Genomic DNA, 18,980 nt, shown 5'->3' on the forward strand with positions numbered 1-18,980 from the left:
TGGAATATTATAGCTGATGAGGCAAATCAATACACGCTGTCAGTATACAATAAGTCTGATAACAAAAAAATATGCACATGTCAAGGTTGCAATATTGATTTTAAGATGTCTTAGTATGAAAATAATAAACAGATATGATGGGTGAAAACTTTGTAACCATAGAAATGGGTGCAGAAGAAAAACTTAATATAATAATCAACACTTATAATACTAACAGTAGGTAAATGTATGAATAATATTGACTAAGTATACAACTGTGTTTCATTTTCGTTCTGCTTTTCCTTAGCTACTGTTGAGTTTTTTTGCATCTGCTTTTGGTGCATTCCACTCTTTTACAACTCTTTCAGGAAACAAATACTTTAAAATATTATTTCTGATAAGTTTAATGACACAATCTATGGACCAGGGGCAAACTGACCATTTGGGCACTTGGGCACAGCCCGAGGGCCCGGGGTCAGTAGGGGGCCCCATGAGATGCCCCTGGTACCTTTCATAGGCTTTTTTGGGTGTGGTTTGAGTGTGGGCGAGGACACAGGGGCCCCATGATCCCCTATTGCCTGTGGGCCCCAAAAGTTGTCAGTCCGCCCCTGCTATGGACTAGTTCTCACGGATGGCAGCCCTTGCCACCCCTCTGAAAAGTCATCTGCCGTAATATGTCACCTCCTCACTACCTGTGTTAATCCTGAAAAGGCAGACCCACTGTGCCACAATTACATGCAGTGCACACTGTTGCAGAAAGATTGTGGTGCCCTATTCACTTAAATGGGTCATTTTAGGTGGCGATTTTGCCAATCAAATGCAACATGCCCTTTAATTTTTGCCATGGCCACAATACTTTGCTTTGTATGATCTCTAAATAGCTTCATGCCCCTGTTTAGGTGGAGAGTCATAGGTTCAACCTCCTGCTCAACCATCTGAATGAGCTTTAAGGGTAGATTCACAACAGGTGTGGTGGGATGCATTGAGCAGCTACTCTAGTGCATTCCCACTGCATCCCACACTGCAAGGGGGGTGCAAACTGCCTTATCTCGAGTGTTGCCTGTTCATCAGGATCGACGCATCAGCACTGCTGGCACCACAACGCACACCAGACGCTGTGTTGTAATGCAGCGGCTGGTATGTATGGACCTTATCAGTTCCACCTTGTCCTAGAACTAATTTCCATTTGGAACTTATTTATACATTTTAAGTAATACTATGGAGAAGTAATTCGGAATTTAAATTGCAATATTTGATGCAAGATGTACATAGAAGGCACATTGAAATTCCTATGCAGATTTTGACTTTCTGAAAGCCGATATTTGCACATGGTTAAGCATGCTCTACCCTTCCCCCTGTAAAGAGCAGTGTTTGAGCCTAATGATTGGCTGCTTGTGCTTGTTTTCTGCCCCATGTGATAGGGTTTGATCCAATGATTGGCTGCTTGAGCAGTAAGCACTAAAAAGTAGGAGGCAGGGAGGAGTTTAACACTCTCATACGTAGAAGTACTAGATTTTTACTGGAAATCTGAAAGGCAAAATGGGGAAGATTAACAAGGCAAGAACAGACCCCCCCCCCCCCCCAGAGTAGATGCTGCACAGCTTAGCAGTTAGTAACGTAAACCTGTGCTGAATACAGGTTAAACAAATCTACATTTGTGTTATACCCTATATTATACTGTATGTCAGAATAAATCCATTGCTTGGTAAAGTCATATTGATGAAGGTGGAACATCACAAAGTGAATCAACGGGATTTGTTTCATACTTCATAACTGCAAAAAAACAATGAATGTATTACATGATGATTAATATAACATAAGAAACTTTAGATATGATGTTTGTATTTATTTAAAAAAAATAATGATTAATGTTTTCAGTAACCTCTTGATTTGTAGGCTTTTCACCATTTTGAGCACTATATGTAGAATTCTATAGGATCTGAAATATCATGTTAGGTCTTACAGCCTCAGTTATTTAGCACACTTCAGCTCAACAATATAAATGCTTGGTTCAGCTGCTATGAATAGTGAGTTGCTTCCAGATGAATGGATGCATTGAAATATGTGATGACCAGCAGCTTCCTAAGCAGATACTGATGAGCTATGAATTCTATTGTCCTCTACTATTCCCAGTCTCCCTTTGCCAGGGTATAAATTGTGGGCCACACTGAACCTCCAGTATCAAGCCTGGTAGCTACAGCAAGGAACAGCTCCAAGAGGTAAGTCGCAGTTAGTACCAATCACATGATAAACTTGAAGTGACAGGAATAGATGGACACTACTTGCTTCATGAACATTCCACACAAATATTTGTGCATATAAGGCTCCAATTAGAAGTCCAGGCCTTCTATTCATCTACAAAGTCATTGCTGAATCATCTTATAATATGGAATTAATTTGATATAAAACAATTAAAAAATAGTGGAAAATAAGTTATTTATTGGCTAACATGTAACTTATATTTACAAAATATAAAATAATTACAAAATAATTATATTTGGTATTGGTAATTTTTAGTCCACAAAGACCTCTGTTTTGCTGAAAGTGCAATTTTTTTTTATATTTTAGAACATAAAGAGCCACCATGTCTCAGACACCTAAAGCTGCTGCTGCTGCTGCTGCCAGCCAGGGCACCGATGTCAAGGAAAAGGGTACCCCTACTCCAGTTCCTGCTCCCATTACCAAGCCCACAAAACCAGGTGAAACCAGTGTGGGGACCTTCAAGGTAAGTCTTTTACTAATACTCTAAAATACATTCAGATGACATTTCATACATACTGGTTGGGTGTCATTACATCAATTCAGTTGAATATGACTTTAGAAACAACATTATGTAGTTGAATTGGGGCTCAGTCAATGCATCATTAGCAGAAAATATGGGAACTTAATCAGTACAAAAACTAACCAAATCATAGGTCTCAGCTACATCCTACAAAGTCAAGGCAGTCTAATTTGTTTTAGCTAATCCACCTAAACATTTCTAAATCTATAGTTGGTTCAGTACTCTGGGAAAATGAGTAACAAATGATGGTTTACACCATTATACTTTACTGAAAAGAGTCATGCAGCAAACAACCTTTTTAGTAGGCAGGCAGAGCCAAACATAGATATCATGAAGAGGTAAACGCTAATCCTGATATTTAGAAAAAAAGTATCATTATAAATAACTGAAATTTAAACTACTGGATTAAAACATTGCAGAATAAAATGTTCCTTTAGGAATAATTATTCAAAAACTAAACTAAATTCTTAACTGTTTCAGTATTGCCAAATCTACTTTCGCATTGAAGCACCTGCCTTACTTGCCCCATATGTTTTAAGTAGTAAGTGTAATATTCATAATTTCAATGATGTTTACTTCAGTAATTAAAAAAAAAGGTGATACAGTAAACTCTTCACCCCACCAACCCCAAGTATGAATGGAAATGGTCAACAGTTTTAGGCCATAGACTGCATTCCCTGCAGCCCTTACCTCAGAATGTCATTGCATATCAGCATAACCAAACGCGCTTACAAACTACGGATTGTATTTTAGGAATTAATCCTTGGAAATCTTGTCACTTATTTACAATAAACTACTTGTTACAGCACTAAAGCTAATGGCACAGTTTTAACAGAGAATAAAGATTACTTATACACTAGGCTTGGCATGAGTATGCCAATGATGTTAGTATAGATAAAAATCAAAACTGTATAATTTGATTATCATCCATCCTTTAAGGTTCCGTTCACATCAATGTGTTTTTTAGTGCTTTTTGCAGAAATGCACTACAGTCCATTTAACATGGTTTCCTATGGAACATGTTCACATCTATGCTTTTTTGAGCTGCTATGTTTTTGGAAAGGGTCAAGGACATTTAAAACAAAAAGTAGCGTTTTTGCTACAATAGAGTTCAGTGGAGGATCTGCTGAAATGCATGGTGCTCTTTTGACGTGTTTTTGCGAGTTTTGCGTTTGGCATTTTTATTCTGCCTGGAAAAAAAAATTCCACTTTAAAAAAAAAAAAAAGAGCTGAACAAAAACGCGGTAAAAACATGTCAACAATTATTTAAATATGTGTGTAGAAAACTAAAAACAAACTGTGAAAATCACTGCAAAACGGACAAAAAGCAAACTGCATATGTGAGAACAGCACCTAAAAGGATTAGCCACTCTTCTTGTAAGGTGTCCCCTGAAATACGCTGCTGTATCTGTCAACCTAATCTAAACAACAGTAATACTTATAGTAGTACTGTTGTTTACATTAGGTTGACAGATTAAATTAATGTACTAGTAATAGATTATCATTAATATTATATCAGCATGTTTGAACCAAAATACATGTAGATTATCATAAATTTTGTATCAGCATCTATGAGACAAAAATACATGTTTTTTTATCTGATACATAACTTCAGGGGAAATAGGATCACTCTCCTATTACACAGGTAACAACTGAGAGTGGTGTATATAGGGTGGTGATTCAGTTGCAAGAGGGTGGACTCTTTCCTGTTGTTAAGTAGAATGTTTTTAAAGTGCAACATTTTTTTTTTTTGAGGGTGGAAAAGTTTAGAATTTTCATTGCTACCTGTATGCCCATTAAATAGATTTTCCAGGACTTCCTGTCATCAAAGACACAATATTAGATGATATTTCTTCTATGCTTATTTCACTAATGTTACATTTTCGATTCCCTTTCACTTTCTCTGTGGTTGACAATAGTTACCAAGACAAATCTAGAGATCAGACCTCAACAATATCGATATCGATAGCAGCAGAGAACTGACAGTTTCACAGTTTTTAACCTTTCCCCACTCAATCCAAAATTAGTTTTTAAAAAGTTTTGGCTGGTGTTATATCTTAGGAAGAATCAAAGTGCAACACGGCTTTAAAGGATGTGTACTCAACTAAACAAACTGATTTTTTAAACAAAGCAAAAATTGTTGCTTATGCTGTTTTGATTTTTTTTTCAACATAGACGATTTGTTCTCCTTGCAGGTAGTAATATTTGAGCAGGAAAACTTTCAGGGAAGGCACATGGAACTCCTGAATGAGTGTGTGAACCTTGGGGAGAGGGGATTCGACAGAGTGCGCAGTGTTATTGTCGACTCTGGACCGTAAGTGCTAAAAGCACCAGCTGACATTTTTATTTGGCACTGTATTCTTTATACATGTTGTAAAATATGCAATAACCATTTGTCTTTCTTTTCAGTCTTTTGAATTATCAGTAAACAGGTAAAGAGATACTGTTGCAATATTTTTAAGGGTTAATCAAATACTGCGTTAGAAAATAGATTTATAATACTTACCATAAGCACCTCAATAGACTCCAGTCTTCACTGTCTTGCAGAGTTAAAGCTGCCTTTAGCATTCAGTGGAGAAGATTTATTAAGACTGGAGCACACACAATCTGCATAGTAACCAATCCGCTTCTAGTTTTTACTGTCAAAGCTTAATTGAAGAAGCTGAAGCTAGAAGCTGATTGGTTACTATGCACAGCTGCACCAGATTCTGCACATTCCAGTTTTAGTAAATCCCCCCAGTGTCTCTTTAAGTTTGAATATATATTAAATAGGTTAAAATTTTACTAAATATTAAGGGTTGATTAACTGTAAGCAAATAGACAGTGCATTTTGCAAGTGCAGTTGCACTCTGTAAGTGCATTTGCTCCAGAGCGTAGTATATGAGGAGAAGCTCTACTAACTTCCATCATACAATTACCGGTATGTGCAAGCAAAATGCTGTTTTCTTCTTTTCCTTGCATGTGATTGAGTATTTTTTTTTCCAAAGTAAAGCTTCATCTCATTTACTAAGCTCTGGGGCAACTACACTTGCAAAGTGCACAGCCTAATTGCCTTTAATAAATCAACCCCTCATTTTTGTAATTGTAATTTCAATTTACTGTTGCCTCAAGCTATCATAAATGATTACTATTACTTTTATGAACGTTCATACCATTATATCATTGACTTGTTACTCAAAACAATCTTTAGGCTTCAATTGTCTTTTTAATCTAGTGTCATACTGTGTACAGTACAGGCCTTGTAAAGCAAAATGATTTCCTCTTTAAAACATATAAACAAGAAATATTTTATAATTAGTTATACCAATACAAATTCCAAACAATGATTGGTGGTCATAATATTACATTTCAAAAAGTATATAAAGTAGAATTTAGAATATTATTTGAGTAGCAATCTGCAAAGAATGGCACTTCTGCCATAAGCATCTGACCTCAGAAAATAGCCTCTTCAGGTCAAAATTAATCATCCATACTGCCTGTTACTGTCTCCACATTTCTTGCAATTTAAACCAATAAGTCAGGGGGGACAGATGATCATGCATCCTCTTACTGCCTCCTGTGTTCGTTTTATGCTGTAAGTATTAAGCTGGCCATAGATGGATTGACATGGAAAAGATTTTAGAATATTATTTGAGTAGCAATCTGCAAAGAATGGCACTTCTGCCATAAGCATCTGACCTCAGAAAATAGTCTCTTCAGGTCAAAATTAATCATCCATACTGCCTGTTACTGTCTCCTCATTTCTTGCAATTTAAACCAATAAGTCAGGAGGGACAGATGATCATGCATCCTCTTACTGCCTCCTGTGTTCGTTTTATGCTGTAAGTAACTGCTACTCTGTCCTGTCTTGGAGCTGTCATGTTCTTATCATATTGCATGTAAAGGATTCCAATAAAGGATTTCATCCACCACATTGCTGTTTGTGTGGCCAACCATTCTGTTTTTCCATTGCATCTGTGATCATGAATCAGGCCAGCACCTGCGTATCTGTGGAGGGGTTATTTAGAATCAGCACTTACCTGGATCGTTTGCTCTTTCAGAGATGGATTGACATTCAGCTGGTTCAGCAGGGACTGGATGAATTTCATTCCTTCTATGGACAGGCTGGTTATACAAAAGTTGATCTCTCGATCAACTTTGGTACAACCAGCCTGTTGGGTTTTTACACCCAATCACTGTCGCCCACTATAGCTGGAAACACTAAGCATTGTATTCTGCCACTGAGGAAGGATCCCTGTCGACAGAATACAATAGCACAGCCGAAGGATTCCCCCATCCACATTGAATGTGCAAATGGGGATCTGGCACATTTTTTTTCATTCACCCTGCTAGTTGAACAAAAAAATTGTATAATGTATGGCCTGCCTAAAGCCATCCATAGATGGTTCAAAACTCTCAACCGGTTCAGCAGGGACCAGAAGAGATTTGAACCATGTATGAGCAGGCTGAATGTACCCAAGTTGATCGAGCGATCAAATTGGCTACAACCAGCCTGACGGATTTTACATGCGATTATTGCTAGCGGGGCTATTATAGCCACTAGCAGTAATCACTATGTTTTCCTGGTAGGGATGGCTCCCACCGCCGGGAGAATACAATGGCTCAGTGGGAGGGATTACCCCATTAACACTGTGATGATGGTGGATCAATTTTCTTTCTTGCTACCTGTGGCTGCAGGAAAGAAAATCACTCCATCTATGGCCAGCTTTAGAAATACCCTCCAGTTCTCACAGCATACAACAAAAAGCAGGAGGTGGTAATAGATAATATGATTGTTCACTGCACCTCTCCACTCTTTGTACAGTGATGGTTACAAAAATCAAATTGTATATTATGCTTGTTATTATTTTCAAAAGAAGGATAACAATAACAGAAACTGTAAAGCAATCTCTTTTACAGGGGATTTATGGAACACAACTGGAAGTCCTATTTTCTGTACATTTTAGTTGATTTAAATGCAGGGTAGATTAAGGCTAAGGAGCCACACGTCTGCTAGTCTTTAGTTATTACTTCCATCTGGTGGTTCAGTGGTAACATATCATAGGTATCTTATAATCATAGCTAGTGCCAGAGGCTAATGCTCACAAAAGAGAAAAATTGGAAGTGACAGTGCAGTGCAGGATGTCATTTGCTGATTTATGAGGAACAGTCTGGCCCATGAATATGACACTTGGAAATAAGTGAAAAATGTACGCAGCAATAAACTCCTTCGTCTCCCCACACAAGAATGATTACATTGGTGTGTTTATACACAGTAAAATATATTGAAATGTATATAGAGTATATATGATTTATTGGCCAAGACAGTGATTCATCAAAGTATGCGAGGACTGTTCACTGCATCAGTGCACCTTGATAAATCACTCTCATCATGTATAGCATGCATATTAGAAGTATACAAAAGAGCTACAAAGGAAGCGCCCATATAACTCATTGGATATAATATATTTTCTAATCAAAATTTTATAGGCATTTATTTGATTATGTTATTTTAACCAACATAGTAAAGAATTATTGGATATTTCACTATATCTGCCCAAAAGGCAATGAGATTTGATCAGTACAATTATAATTATATCTATTATCTAATCTCTGAGTTACTATTAATAAATATGTTTCTCAAGCATGGAAAGGGGAAATGGAAAGAGTTATCTACAGTATTAACTCTGACATTCCCCTCTCAGTGTTTTACACTAGAATATTTTCAATTATTGTTAAGCATATGATGTGACTTTCCCTTTTTTACTCATCTTTGCTCTGTTTTTATACTTTGAGTTTGAATAATCAGTAGAGTTTATTTACTAAAGGAGTAGAGCCTGTTCACTTTTCAAATTTAATATCCACTTTGCAAAATGAATGTGAACCTAGCTTAGTGAATAAGGTAATACAGGTGATTATTTACTGAAACTGCATGGTGCAAAATCTGGTGCAACTCTGCAGAGAAACCAATCAGCTTCCAGGTTTTATTGCCAAAGTTTAATTGAACAAGCTAATTGGCTACTTGCACAGCTGCACCAGATTCTGAGTACTCCAGTTTTAGTAAATCTACCCCACAGTGGCCACTTCAATCATCACATTGTGTGCTATTAACAGTAACGTTTTTGGGAGTTTCCTGACATAATTGGTTAGTTAAAGTAAACACAGCTTCACCATATTCATTTTAATAATAGTCTCTATTCCTTTTTAAAATGGATTCCATTGTTTAGAATCACACATATTTAAGTTTGAAGTTAAAAATGTATACTGTAAATAATTTGTTCTAAGAATTTTTTTTCCTGTAGGTAACGACCTACATTTAATCCATTAAAGCTCATTTATAAAATGAGAACAAGAAAAGGGATACAGTTGCTTAATCAGTATAGGTGCAATTTTAAATCATTTTAAGACCTGTATACTTACCTATTCTGAGGCCACTTCAGTTCAATTACATGATCTGGTCCCATTGCTGGCTTTAGTGTAGAGGAGGGACAGCCCAAAACTGATGCCCATAGTACGACTCTCACAGCACACCAGCTTTTCAAATATTCCTAGCCCTATGGTAAACCTATGGATGACATCAACGCCCAGGCTCTGCAGCCATTGTTGATGATCTCTCCTCGTCACTGAAGCTGGCTCTGGGACCCAATCATGTGGCCAGACGGCAGCGTCCTAAGCATATGTATACATCTTTCATTTTTCATTTACAGGGTAGATAGAATAGGCTTAGAATGGGGGTGGGAGTAGATTTAAGATTCAGTTAGTGTTTGACTGAACTTCCAGTTTAATTAGAAATGCATATATGTTTGCTCTCATAATGTATCCTACAGATAATGCACTATTACTACACTAATCAACCAGGTGCTATCTTTCAAATGGCTCTGCAAAAACCTGACTGGTTTCTAGAGTGAACAACCCATCTTTACTTTACCCTATCTACAGAGATAATTTACTGTTTTACTTATCTCAGGGGAATTGTATTAGCTTTAATCCCCCATAGGAGATTCCCCTGCACATTATTGGGCATTCATAAGCTTACTTGGCTAAATGTGAAATCCCTCTAGGAAATCCCTCCATCCATGTTCACACAAGCAGTTTTCATATCAGATTTAGGAGTATGCATATTTAAATACTGTGTACCGCATGTGAATTACATTTTCATTATTTTCACTTTTCTCCCTGTGTTTGTCATTGTCTGTGTGTGTTTTGTGATGACTGTCCCTGCATTTTCCTGCTGATCCTACATTGTGACTTGTGGCCTCCTCGTGCACATCTTCTCAGCTGGGTTGCTTATGAGCAGTCCAACTTCCGTGGCGAGATGTTTATCTTGGAGAAGGGCGAGTATCCTCGTTGGGATACCTGGTCTAGCAGCTATAGGAGCGATTGCTTCGTGTCCTTACGCCCCATCCGAATGGTAAGGTTAATTGACTTGAGTTTGGCTTTGAAAATGCAAGTGAGAAAAACAGGGTACCCCTTTTTTTTTTTTTTTTTTTTAAATATTCAAAGCACAGCTACAGTTTTGACAGATATGCTATTAAAATCCAAAGACATGCTGGTAGGTTAATTGGATCCTGTCTAAATTGGTCCAAGTATGTGTATGTATGAATGTAAGTTAGAGATCTTAGATTGTACCCCCCTTGATGGTTAGGGACTGATGTAAATGTACAATATATATGTAAATTGACAGCGCTATATAAGTACCTGTAATAAATAAAATAATAAAAAAGGAAGACATTTAATCAACATGTCTGTTTAGAGGTCTGAAGTATCAGTAGAGCACTGCAATGAATTTTTAAGTAGAAAAATATAAATGTGAATATAGCCGTTTATGTAATGTGCAGCTCTTTGTGTGTTTCCTATTTAATAAATAAGGGCATTATGAACCTGTACAAGCAAAGGGAACAAAATTAATTAATATATACGAAGTTAAGTATTTGGTCTCTTCACCTTACAATGTTATATATTCAGTACCTGTTTAAAATGCTATCAACTAGTTAACCACATACTAGATACTACATAAACCAAATTTGTTCTACTCTACAACAGAACAGCTCAGCACATTTTTGGGTTTATTTATTTAATAAAACAATGCAGACAGCAATAGCCATGTGCAAAGTGCAATAATCCATTGCAACTATTCAGATTAATAGGTCATTTATATTGGAAGGCAAGAGTTACTGCTCTTTTTTCATCTTTGCATTAGATAGCTGAGAAATGCACATAAGACACAGGCAAACACAGAAATAATCAGTTCAAGGAATTTCGACATAAGGATATTAAAGAAAACATAACAGAAAAAGCTTTACTTTTTACGTAGAGTAAATATGGGTACTAAAAGCTGGTGCAATGTGCTAAACATTTCCTGTATAATGATCTTAGTTTAGCGTAATAAATAGTTGTGAAGATATAACACCTAAAAGAGACTTACACTGCTAAAAGTATATGAAAAATATATACTAATATTAATGATATGCAGCATGAACCTCTTTAATCTGATTGCTTACAATGAATTCTGCACATTGCCTATGAATGCTGCTGTTTGGGGTAAACCTAAGTCTTTTTAACTTAGTCTTAGGGAACTAAAATATATGCAATGAATGTTAAAGAGCATCCAGCTTTCAGAAGTTTTCATTTGGCCACAGTACGTGAGCCTATGCACTTATAAACCATTTAAGGATTGACTTGCAAGTTTTAAGGAGAAATACCATAAATCCTTATATCAACAAAGGGAAACCATCCAAATCTCTAAAGGCTAAGAATCAAATTCAACCCTTAAGCAGCATTTATACAGTATTCATATGTTACTTTCAATGTTAAATGATTTTCTTTGGCCAAAGTTCTGTGACTCTGAGGTTTTTGATGAATTTTTAGCTTATGCTGTTCTTTCTGCTATATGAACTGCTGCAGTCTGAGATAAGGACTTCATTCTGGGATCAGTTTGATTTAGCATCAGTAAAGCAAGTTTATTCTGGTAGTGTGTCTATGTCTACAGTTGTCTTAACAACCCTCTGTTGGACAATATCCGAGCTCAATCTAGCTGACCAGTCACTGGTTAATCAGAGGAGGGCTATGTACAGAATCAAATGAATAGACAATCATTAGATATTAGCCAAATGAAGGACCACCATATGGTTTAGGAAAAAGAAAACATATTTTCAAGGCCCTCTAAAGTCTGTAACAATTCCGGAATGTGAACAGACAACAGCTTTTGGAAACATAACGAAATTAAGAATGCTTTGACTAGCCCCTAGCAAAAGTGTCACATCAGTAGACATTTAGGGAAATTTAAATAAAAAAGGTAAAGTAGGCACAAACTTGAAGAAAACTAGAACTTTGATTCTTCAAGCTTCCCAACATTCTTTAACAAATAATAAAGGACTGGAGGAGAACCCCAATCAAAAGAGAAATCTTTTGGAATTTCTAATGGAAAAGCCATTTCCTTAGATTTTACAGTTTATAAAAATGGGTAGCTGTCAATCTTCTAAACCTGATTTGATGTCTGTGTTTACCCATTTTAAAGGCTATTAAGTGTCAGATTGGCCCATACTGTATCTGTGTCTGATCCTACTAGTGATTGTAGCTCTAGCATGCCACAGACCACACTTATTTATTTGAAATGTCTGTGCTTGCATGAGCCATGGTGATTCCACAAACAGTTAATGTTTTTCTTTTACAAACAGGGATACTATTTTTCTAAAATTACATAGGAGTTATGGTAGTTCTGTAATAACACTCTGCAAAGGGAGTTGATGTCAGCAGCTAACTGTGGCTAATAAAAGACTTTAATAAACTGCTGAATCCTGCACTCCACTCTTCTTTACAATAAATTACTGGATAAGCCCAAAGAATTGTTTTGGTAGCTTGGTGCTCATTGCTACATTTGAAGACTAGCTATTTCACAAATGGAAAATGAAGAATATGTTGTAGATCTCTTAAATACTGTATATCTTGGTAAATATATTTTCAATATTTTTGTCTGGGTATCTACAGGATAGCCAGGAACATAAAATCACCCTGTTTGAATCCGCCGACTTCAAGGGCAACAAGATGGAAATCATTGAGGATGACGTGCCCAGCCTGTGGGCCTATGGATTCTGTGACCGCGTGGGAAGCGTAAGAGTACCCAGCGGAACGTAAGTCACGTATACTTTCGTTGAATCAGACCAATAATAGATTTAATTCACAGACTAGGTCCTAGACCAATAACATAGGAAAAGCTGGACTGTAAACCCACAACAATGCATAGAGCTAGACACACATGCTATGTAGGTCAAAATGTATTTATTTTTATTGGGAATTACCTAATTGCATTTAATATGTAGCTAAATTTGAAGAAGTAACTTGACTGCATAGACTTCTCCCTTACCCTAAATCTGAACTTTGTTGTATCTTTCAAAAAAACCCTAAGAGTTCATGATTAGAGGAAGTAGAATCTGCATTTGCAATCAAGCCCATTCAAACAGGGTGGCTTTGTTCTGATCCACTTTTCCAGCCAACTGTTCCAAGACAATCACCCTTTCTTCCCGTTCTGAAGTAAACTTTCCAGTATTAAACAATTATTCAATCGGCAACTTAAAATAAATAAAATATCAACTATATAAAAACTCTCACTATAACCACCCCCAAGAAAAGTCACACTTTCACCCTTGAAAGTAAAATTATTGCTAAAACCTTTTCTCTTATGAAACTCAAAGACCCATATACCAAAAGATAACAAAAAATATATATCAATTAATAATAATAATTTCCATGTTTCCTTGTGTAGATGCTGCACTAGATCCTCAGTGAAGTGGATTGAGATATTTTGGTGGACTACTCATATTTGGATATTAAATTTGGACACTAACTTTTGGATAGTTATTTTGGACTATTTATTTATTAATTGATTTTATATATTTTTTTGTTATCTTTTGGTATATGGGTCTGTGAGTTTCATAAGAGAAAAGGTTTTAGCAATAACTTTCCAGTATTGCACTGGGGCTCCCCTCTTCTGCTGGAAAAGATTGCTTACCAGAAGCAGAACACTGCAAAAAGAGGGAGTAGGTAGGAAGAGGATCTAGTGCAGCATCTACACAAGGAAACATGGACATTTTGTTGTGTGTGATTAAATAGTTAGCAAATAACAGTCAAATGGCTAATATACTACATTTATAATACAGGTATAGTATTTAAAAGCTTCCTATCCTATGTCACACTTTACTCTTCTTTTTTTAGATGGGTTGGCTATCAATATCCTGGTTACAGAGGCTACCAATACCTGTTTGAAAACTGTGATTATAAGCACTGGAATGAATGGAGTGCCTTCCAACCCCAAATTCAGTCTATCCGTCGTATTAGAGACATGCAATGGCACCAGAAAGGATGCTTCCTTATCCCCACTACTGCCACTACCAAGTAAATAAAATGTCCTTAGCTTGACAGAGAACCTTCAGGAATCCTCCATGGAAAATTAACCTCACTATATTTTTTAAATCTACTCTGTCAACTCATTTGTTGTATATTAAATATTTACTGGATGTACTTTATGATGCAAATAAACACAATTTCTGAGGTAGAACATTTGACTGTGGTGTAATTGGAAATGGAATCAAATATCAGATGTTGCAGTAAAAGAAGCTGGGCCATATGGGAAAATATTTTGGCATGCACATGGCATTTCTCCACAACCTACATAAACCCATCTTATTTATTATTATAGAGTAGAAAATAATGTCACTTTGATGTCGCATTCTCCTCTTCTAGGGAACTACATACCATAAAGGTAGTGTGGAGCCTTGTAACTTAATGTCCAAAGAAAAATCACATGTTCACAGAAACAAATTCTACATCTTCATTCGTTCCTATTTCTGCAATGGGGGAGATTTACTAAAACGCACTCAGAATCTGGTGCAGCTGTGCATGGTAGCCAATCAGCTTCTAACTTCAGCTTGTTCAATCAAGCATTGATGATAAAACCTGGGAGCTGATTGGTTTCTATGTAGAACTGCACCAGATTTAGCATACTCCAGTTATGTATATCCCAACCAATAGGTTAATAACTGAGATTGGCCAGATAGCATGAGACACTTCCCCTCTAGCTGTGTCTGTAAATGATACTTGCTATGCTTTATAGTTATGCTTAGGGATGAGCTGAACATACCTCGACTTGATTGAGCAGGGTTGGGTGAACATTTCTAAAGTTGGGGTTGCCTAATCCAAACCCTTTATTAGGGTCGGAGCCAAATATTTAAAAAAAAAAAAAAAACAGTAATGGCCAGTTTGTAGATTAACATGCTTGGAATTTTCAGACAAAGGGCATAGGTAGCTGGGCACTGCCATTGGGTACATGTACCAAAGCAAAAGAAAAAAAACTTTAAGAAATTCTGTTTGGCAGAGAGCAGTGATTTTTAATAATGTTTAAAGTGAAGAAAATAGCATTTGATAACATGCCAAGGGGATGCCCTGACCCTGCCTGTAAAGAGGTGCATCTGTACAGTCTAAACAACCAACTACAGCAACACTGAAGCAACACCCCCAAAAAATCCACACCAGACCTTCATCTGAGCATGCAACTTGGCAGGACAGGAAAGGAAGGAGAGGAGTATGCACACCCCTCCACCCCCCTTCCTTGTGGACCACATTAGGCCACATACCTACAACATAGGGGCTACCTAGACAGGAGCAGCCCCCAAAAAAGTCTGTGTTATGACAATGATAATTTATAGGTAAAGTTGATCCAGAGAGTATCCGATTGCCTCTTGGGGGATCAGGATTTTTTTCCCCTGCTGAAGTAAGTTGGGTCATGCTTTGCTGGGACGTGTTTTGCCTTCCTCTAGATCTGCTGTGAGTATCGGACTGTGTATATAGGATTGCATACATTTTTTTCCACTTTTTATTGGTTGAACTAAATAGACGTGTCTTTTTTCAACCAGACTAACTATAAAAGTAACTCTGACAATGATCATATATAGTCAATGACGTCACCCGATAGACCCCATCTCTCTGTTTATAACAGCTGTCATCTGCTGGACCTGTGAAGTCATGGGAACAGACATGTGTGGGCAGTTGGTGGTCTTTTTTCTTTGGACAAGCATTTAGCATTGTGGTTGACGTGGATCAACATTACAGAATTAAGTGTTTGATGGTGAATTTACATTACTGCACTTTTTATTTTATTATTGTTATTATCATTAAAGGACTTGCCAAAACTGCGTCTGCCTTTTTTTACACTATTAGCTTGGGGTGTAGAGCATTGTACTAACATGGAGCGGGTAGAGGCTCTTGTGGCCATTACCCAGCGTGCCCATAACAGAGAAAAGCTGTTGGAACAGTGCGGCTTGTTGTAATCTCAGTAAGAGTTATAGATTATGGACAGACCTACTGTACTAAAGTTGAGTCTTAGTACAAATCAAAGCAGACTAAAGCCATAGATGGAGCGATTTTCTTTCCTGCAATCATGGGATGCAGGAAAGAAAATCACACTATTACCCCATCAACACAGTCATTGTTGAGGGGGGAATCCCTCCCACGGAGCCATTGTGGGGTTTACTAAAGCTGGTTCACTCAGAGTCTCTGCTGTGCATGATAGCCAATCAGCTTCTAACATCAGCTTGTTCAATTAAGCTTTAGCAATAAAACATGTAAGCTGATTGGATTCTAGGCAGAGTTGCACCAGATTCTGAGTGAACCAGTAAACAAACCCCTGTGTTCTTCCGGCTGGGAGAACACAGTGATTACTGTTAGTGGCTATATCGATCAAATTAGGTACATTCAGTCTGCCCATACATGGTTTGAATCCCAGCTGGTTCAGGGACTCGATTCGAACCGTCTATGGCCATCTTCACAGATGTCTATTAGTTGTACACTGATTTATGACCAATTTATGACAGCCATTTACAGCTATTAGCCAAGAGTCTTTGCTAAAGGAGGTTTATGATATCCTATCTTGCATCTAACTGAACTTTTTTATTGGGATTTGACAATATTGCTGCATTCCTTCTAGCTGGTCCGCTTTGTGTCAATGTTTTAAACTGCGTTGTTTTTTTTTTATTAGCTCCCATGGAAGCCTAGCATAAAACTGAGATTTAAATCTAGATGCTTTTTTTATTGTTAGAGATTCTATATATAGCCCTACAGAACAGACAGTGCACAGTCCGCATGTGTTTATCTGCTGCTTCTCTGCAAACAGGGAACAGTAGCTTTATTACAGAGAAAAGACATTGAGTTTTATCATAGACAGAGTACAAACGTATAAGCACTGCCATCTACTGGTTGAAGAATATATCTCTGCTTATTACTGTTGGTGTAGTTGTTGCACAAAAATACATGAACAATGTATTCCAACACCCCCACTCAAAAACTACTTCTTATATTAGTCCTATTTTGGATCTCAGTTCTATAAATCTATTTCCTATGGGTTGGAAGTTTTTGCATCTCGTTTCATGAATTTGGCTCCAGTGTTAATGCTACACAAGCAACATAAGACAGACAATTGGCGTTTGGAGTACATTTTTCCATTGGACTGAAAAAATCTGAATGAATTAAGTCCAGAGGTTTATTAGCTCTGCTATTACTCTGCTTTGGAAAGGCTTTTCCTGTAATTTTTTCTTTTGTACAGCTGGTGCATTTCATTGTTTGATCACATGGACTAATTTTATTCCACTTGCATAGTCATTCTCAGTTAACGTCTTTATTATGTCAGGACTTCTGTGCCCAAGGCATTTGTGCCATGTGTGAATGCAGTTTAAATGTTTTTCCTCCTTGGCAGTATTAACCACCTCATTGCAGTTAAGCTGATACAGTTCATCTGTAATTTTTGCCTTTGCAATTAAGATATCCCTTTTTGTGATGGCACAACTGGCATCTTGAAAGGTCACTGCATTGCCTTGTTTTGTGAGCTTCTTTACTGACAAAAGATTAGTTTTAAAGGATTAGTTCACCTTTTGACCAAAAATAATAAATGCACATTTTTCTGCAGGTAAAAAAATGATCATTTATTATTTTTGGTTGCAGGAGCCTGGAGAGCATTGTATCAGTGATCAGTAGATTGCTTGTGCCATGCAGGTCTCCTACAGACCTGTCAGTATATCTGCTTGCCTGTACAGGATGTACAAGCAAGCAGATATACTGACAGCAAGATTCAATGAACTACCATGGTGCTCCACAGTGCTGTGGTAGTTCATTGAGAACCACATGCCAACAGCCGCTAAGGCTGTATGGACTTTTAGTTCATTCAATTACATAACACTGTGAATGAATGACGCAGCTGTGTGGGCAAAGCCCCGCATGGCCGCTCTGTTTTTAAATAGTTACAGTTAGTACAGGGAACTTCTCCCCATACTGCTGTCACAGGGGGAGGGGGGATCAAGCAGTGGCTGCAGCAGTGGGAACATGTTACATGTTATTTCATAAAAATGGGTGGAACATGTAACATGTTCCCAAAGGTGAACTTATCCTTTAAGAGCAGGGACATACAGGACATTTTTCACAGGTGTGTTTCTGGGGAAACAGGACAGTAAAGAAAACCATCTCCTATTCCTTCTGATTCCATTATTTGCCCATTAGCTGTGAATTTTTCTGTTTTACTCTGGTCAAGGTTAATAAAGAAATTTTTGTCATTTGTCATATGATTCATAGCTCCTAACTCAATACACCATGCTTGCAAAGATGAGGTGCAACTTTTGGATTGAAAAACATATTCATTATCTGAAGAAAAATCAGTTTATTCCTTCACACTTTTAACCTTTTGTATTTTAGATTGTTTTTGCATTCTAGCTTTCCTGATTCTGCAATCTGCTTTTTAATTACCTTGTTTCTTGCACACAAAGCATTCACATGTTTCTTGTTGCATGTTACTGTTTTTATTCCCATTTTTTGTCTTTAAAGCAGACTCTGCCACAGAACCGTCACTATTAATGCTTTCTGTTTTATGCTTATATTCATTTATAAGCTTTCCCTTAACAGTTCATCATTTAGACATGAATCAACTGCTGTGACAAGTGTTTCATAGCTATCTGGTAAACCACTAAGTAATAGTGCTGCTGACCTGACTTCGTTTATACATTTCCATGTACCTTCTCTTATTTGCAGCATTTTCATCTTGAATTTCCAAGACTGGTAGTTCTGGTCTGCCAGATTTGGAAATTAAAACTTTTTTGCAGCTGTGTTACTGGCCATTTTCTTTTATTCTGCATCAGGCTTTTTTCTGTTACTATACCTTGCGCTTCTTTAGCTGTAACTGGCTATGACTTGGTGTCTGGACCCA

At 37.2% G+C, this 18,980-nt stretch overlaps 1 protein-coding gene across 1 annotated transcript; it reads left to right on the plus strand.

Annotated features, from left to right (window-relative positions):
* Positions 1–2,118: 2,118 nt before the first annotated feature.
* On the plus strand, positions 2,119–14,294 carry CRYBB1 (crystallin beta B1). The gene is made up of 6 exons (XM_089651716.1): positions 2,119–2,198; positions 2,548–2,704; positions 4,957–5,075; positions 10,019–10,151; positions 12,728–12,870; positions 13,952–14,294. The coding sequence occupies exons 2-6, from the start codon at positions 2,564–2,566 to the stop codon at positions 14,133–14,135; spliced, it is 720 nt and encodes a 239-aa protein (XP_089507842.1). The 5' UTR covers positions 2,119–2,198; positions 2,548–2,563; the 3' UTR covers positions 14,136–14,294.
* Positions 14,295–18,980: the final 4,686 nt, after the last annotated feature.

The sequence above is a fragment of the Staurois parvus genome, unplaced genomic scaffold, assembly GCF_062004578.1.
Source record: "Staurois parvus isolate SC_StPar_1 unplaced genomic scaffold, SC_StPar_1.0 ptg000661l, whole genome shotgun sequence".
Classification (NCBI taxonomy): domain Eukaryota; kingdom Metazoa; phylum Chordata; class Amphibia; order Anura; family Ranidae; genus Staurois; species Staurois parvus.

What these genes read in the sequence shown, in the direction of transcription:
- CRYBB1 (XM_089651716.1), top strand. Translation starts at nt 2,564, where the DNA reads ATGTCTCAGACACCTAAAGCTGCTGCTGCTGCTGCTGCCAGCCAGGGC. An exon ending in CCAGTGTGGGGACCTTCAAG is followed by an intron (nt 2,705 to 4,956) that starts GTAAGTCTTTTA and finishes TTCTCCTTGCAG; the next exon opens with GTAGTAATATTTGAGCAGGA. An exon ending in GTTATTGTCGACTCTGGACC is followed by an intron (nt 5,076 to 10,018) that starts GTAAGTGCTAAA and finishes ACATCTTCTCAG; the next exon opens with CTGGGTTGCTTATGAGCAGT.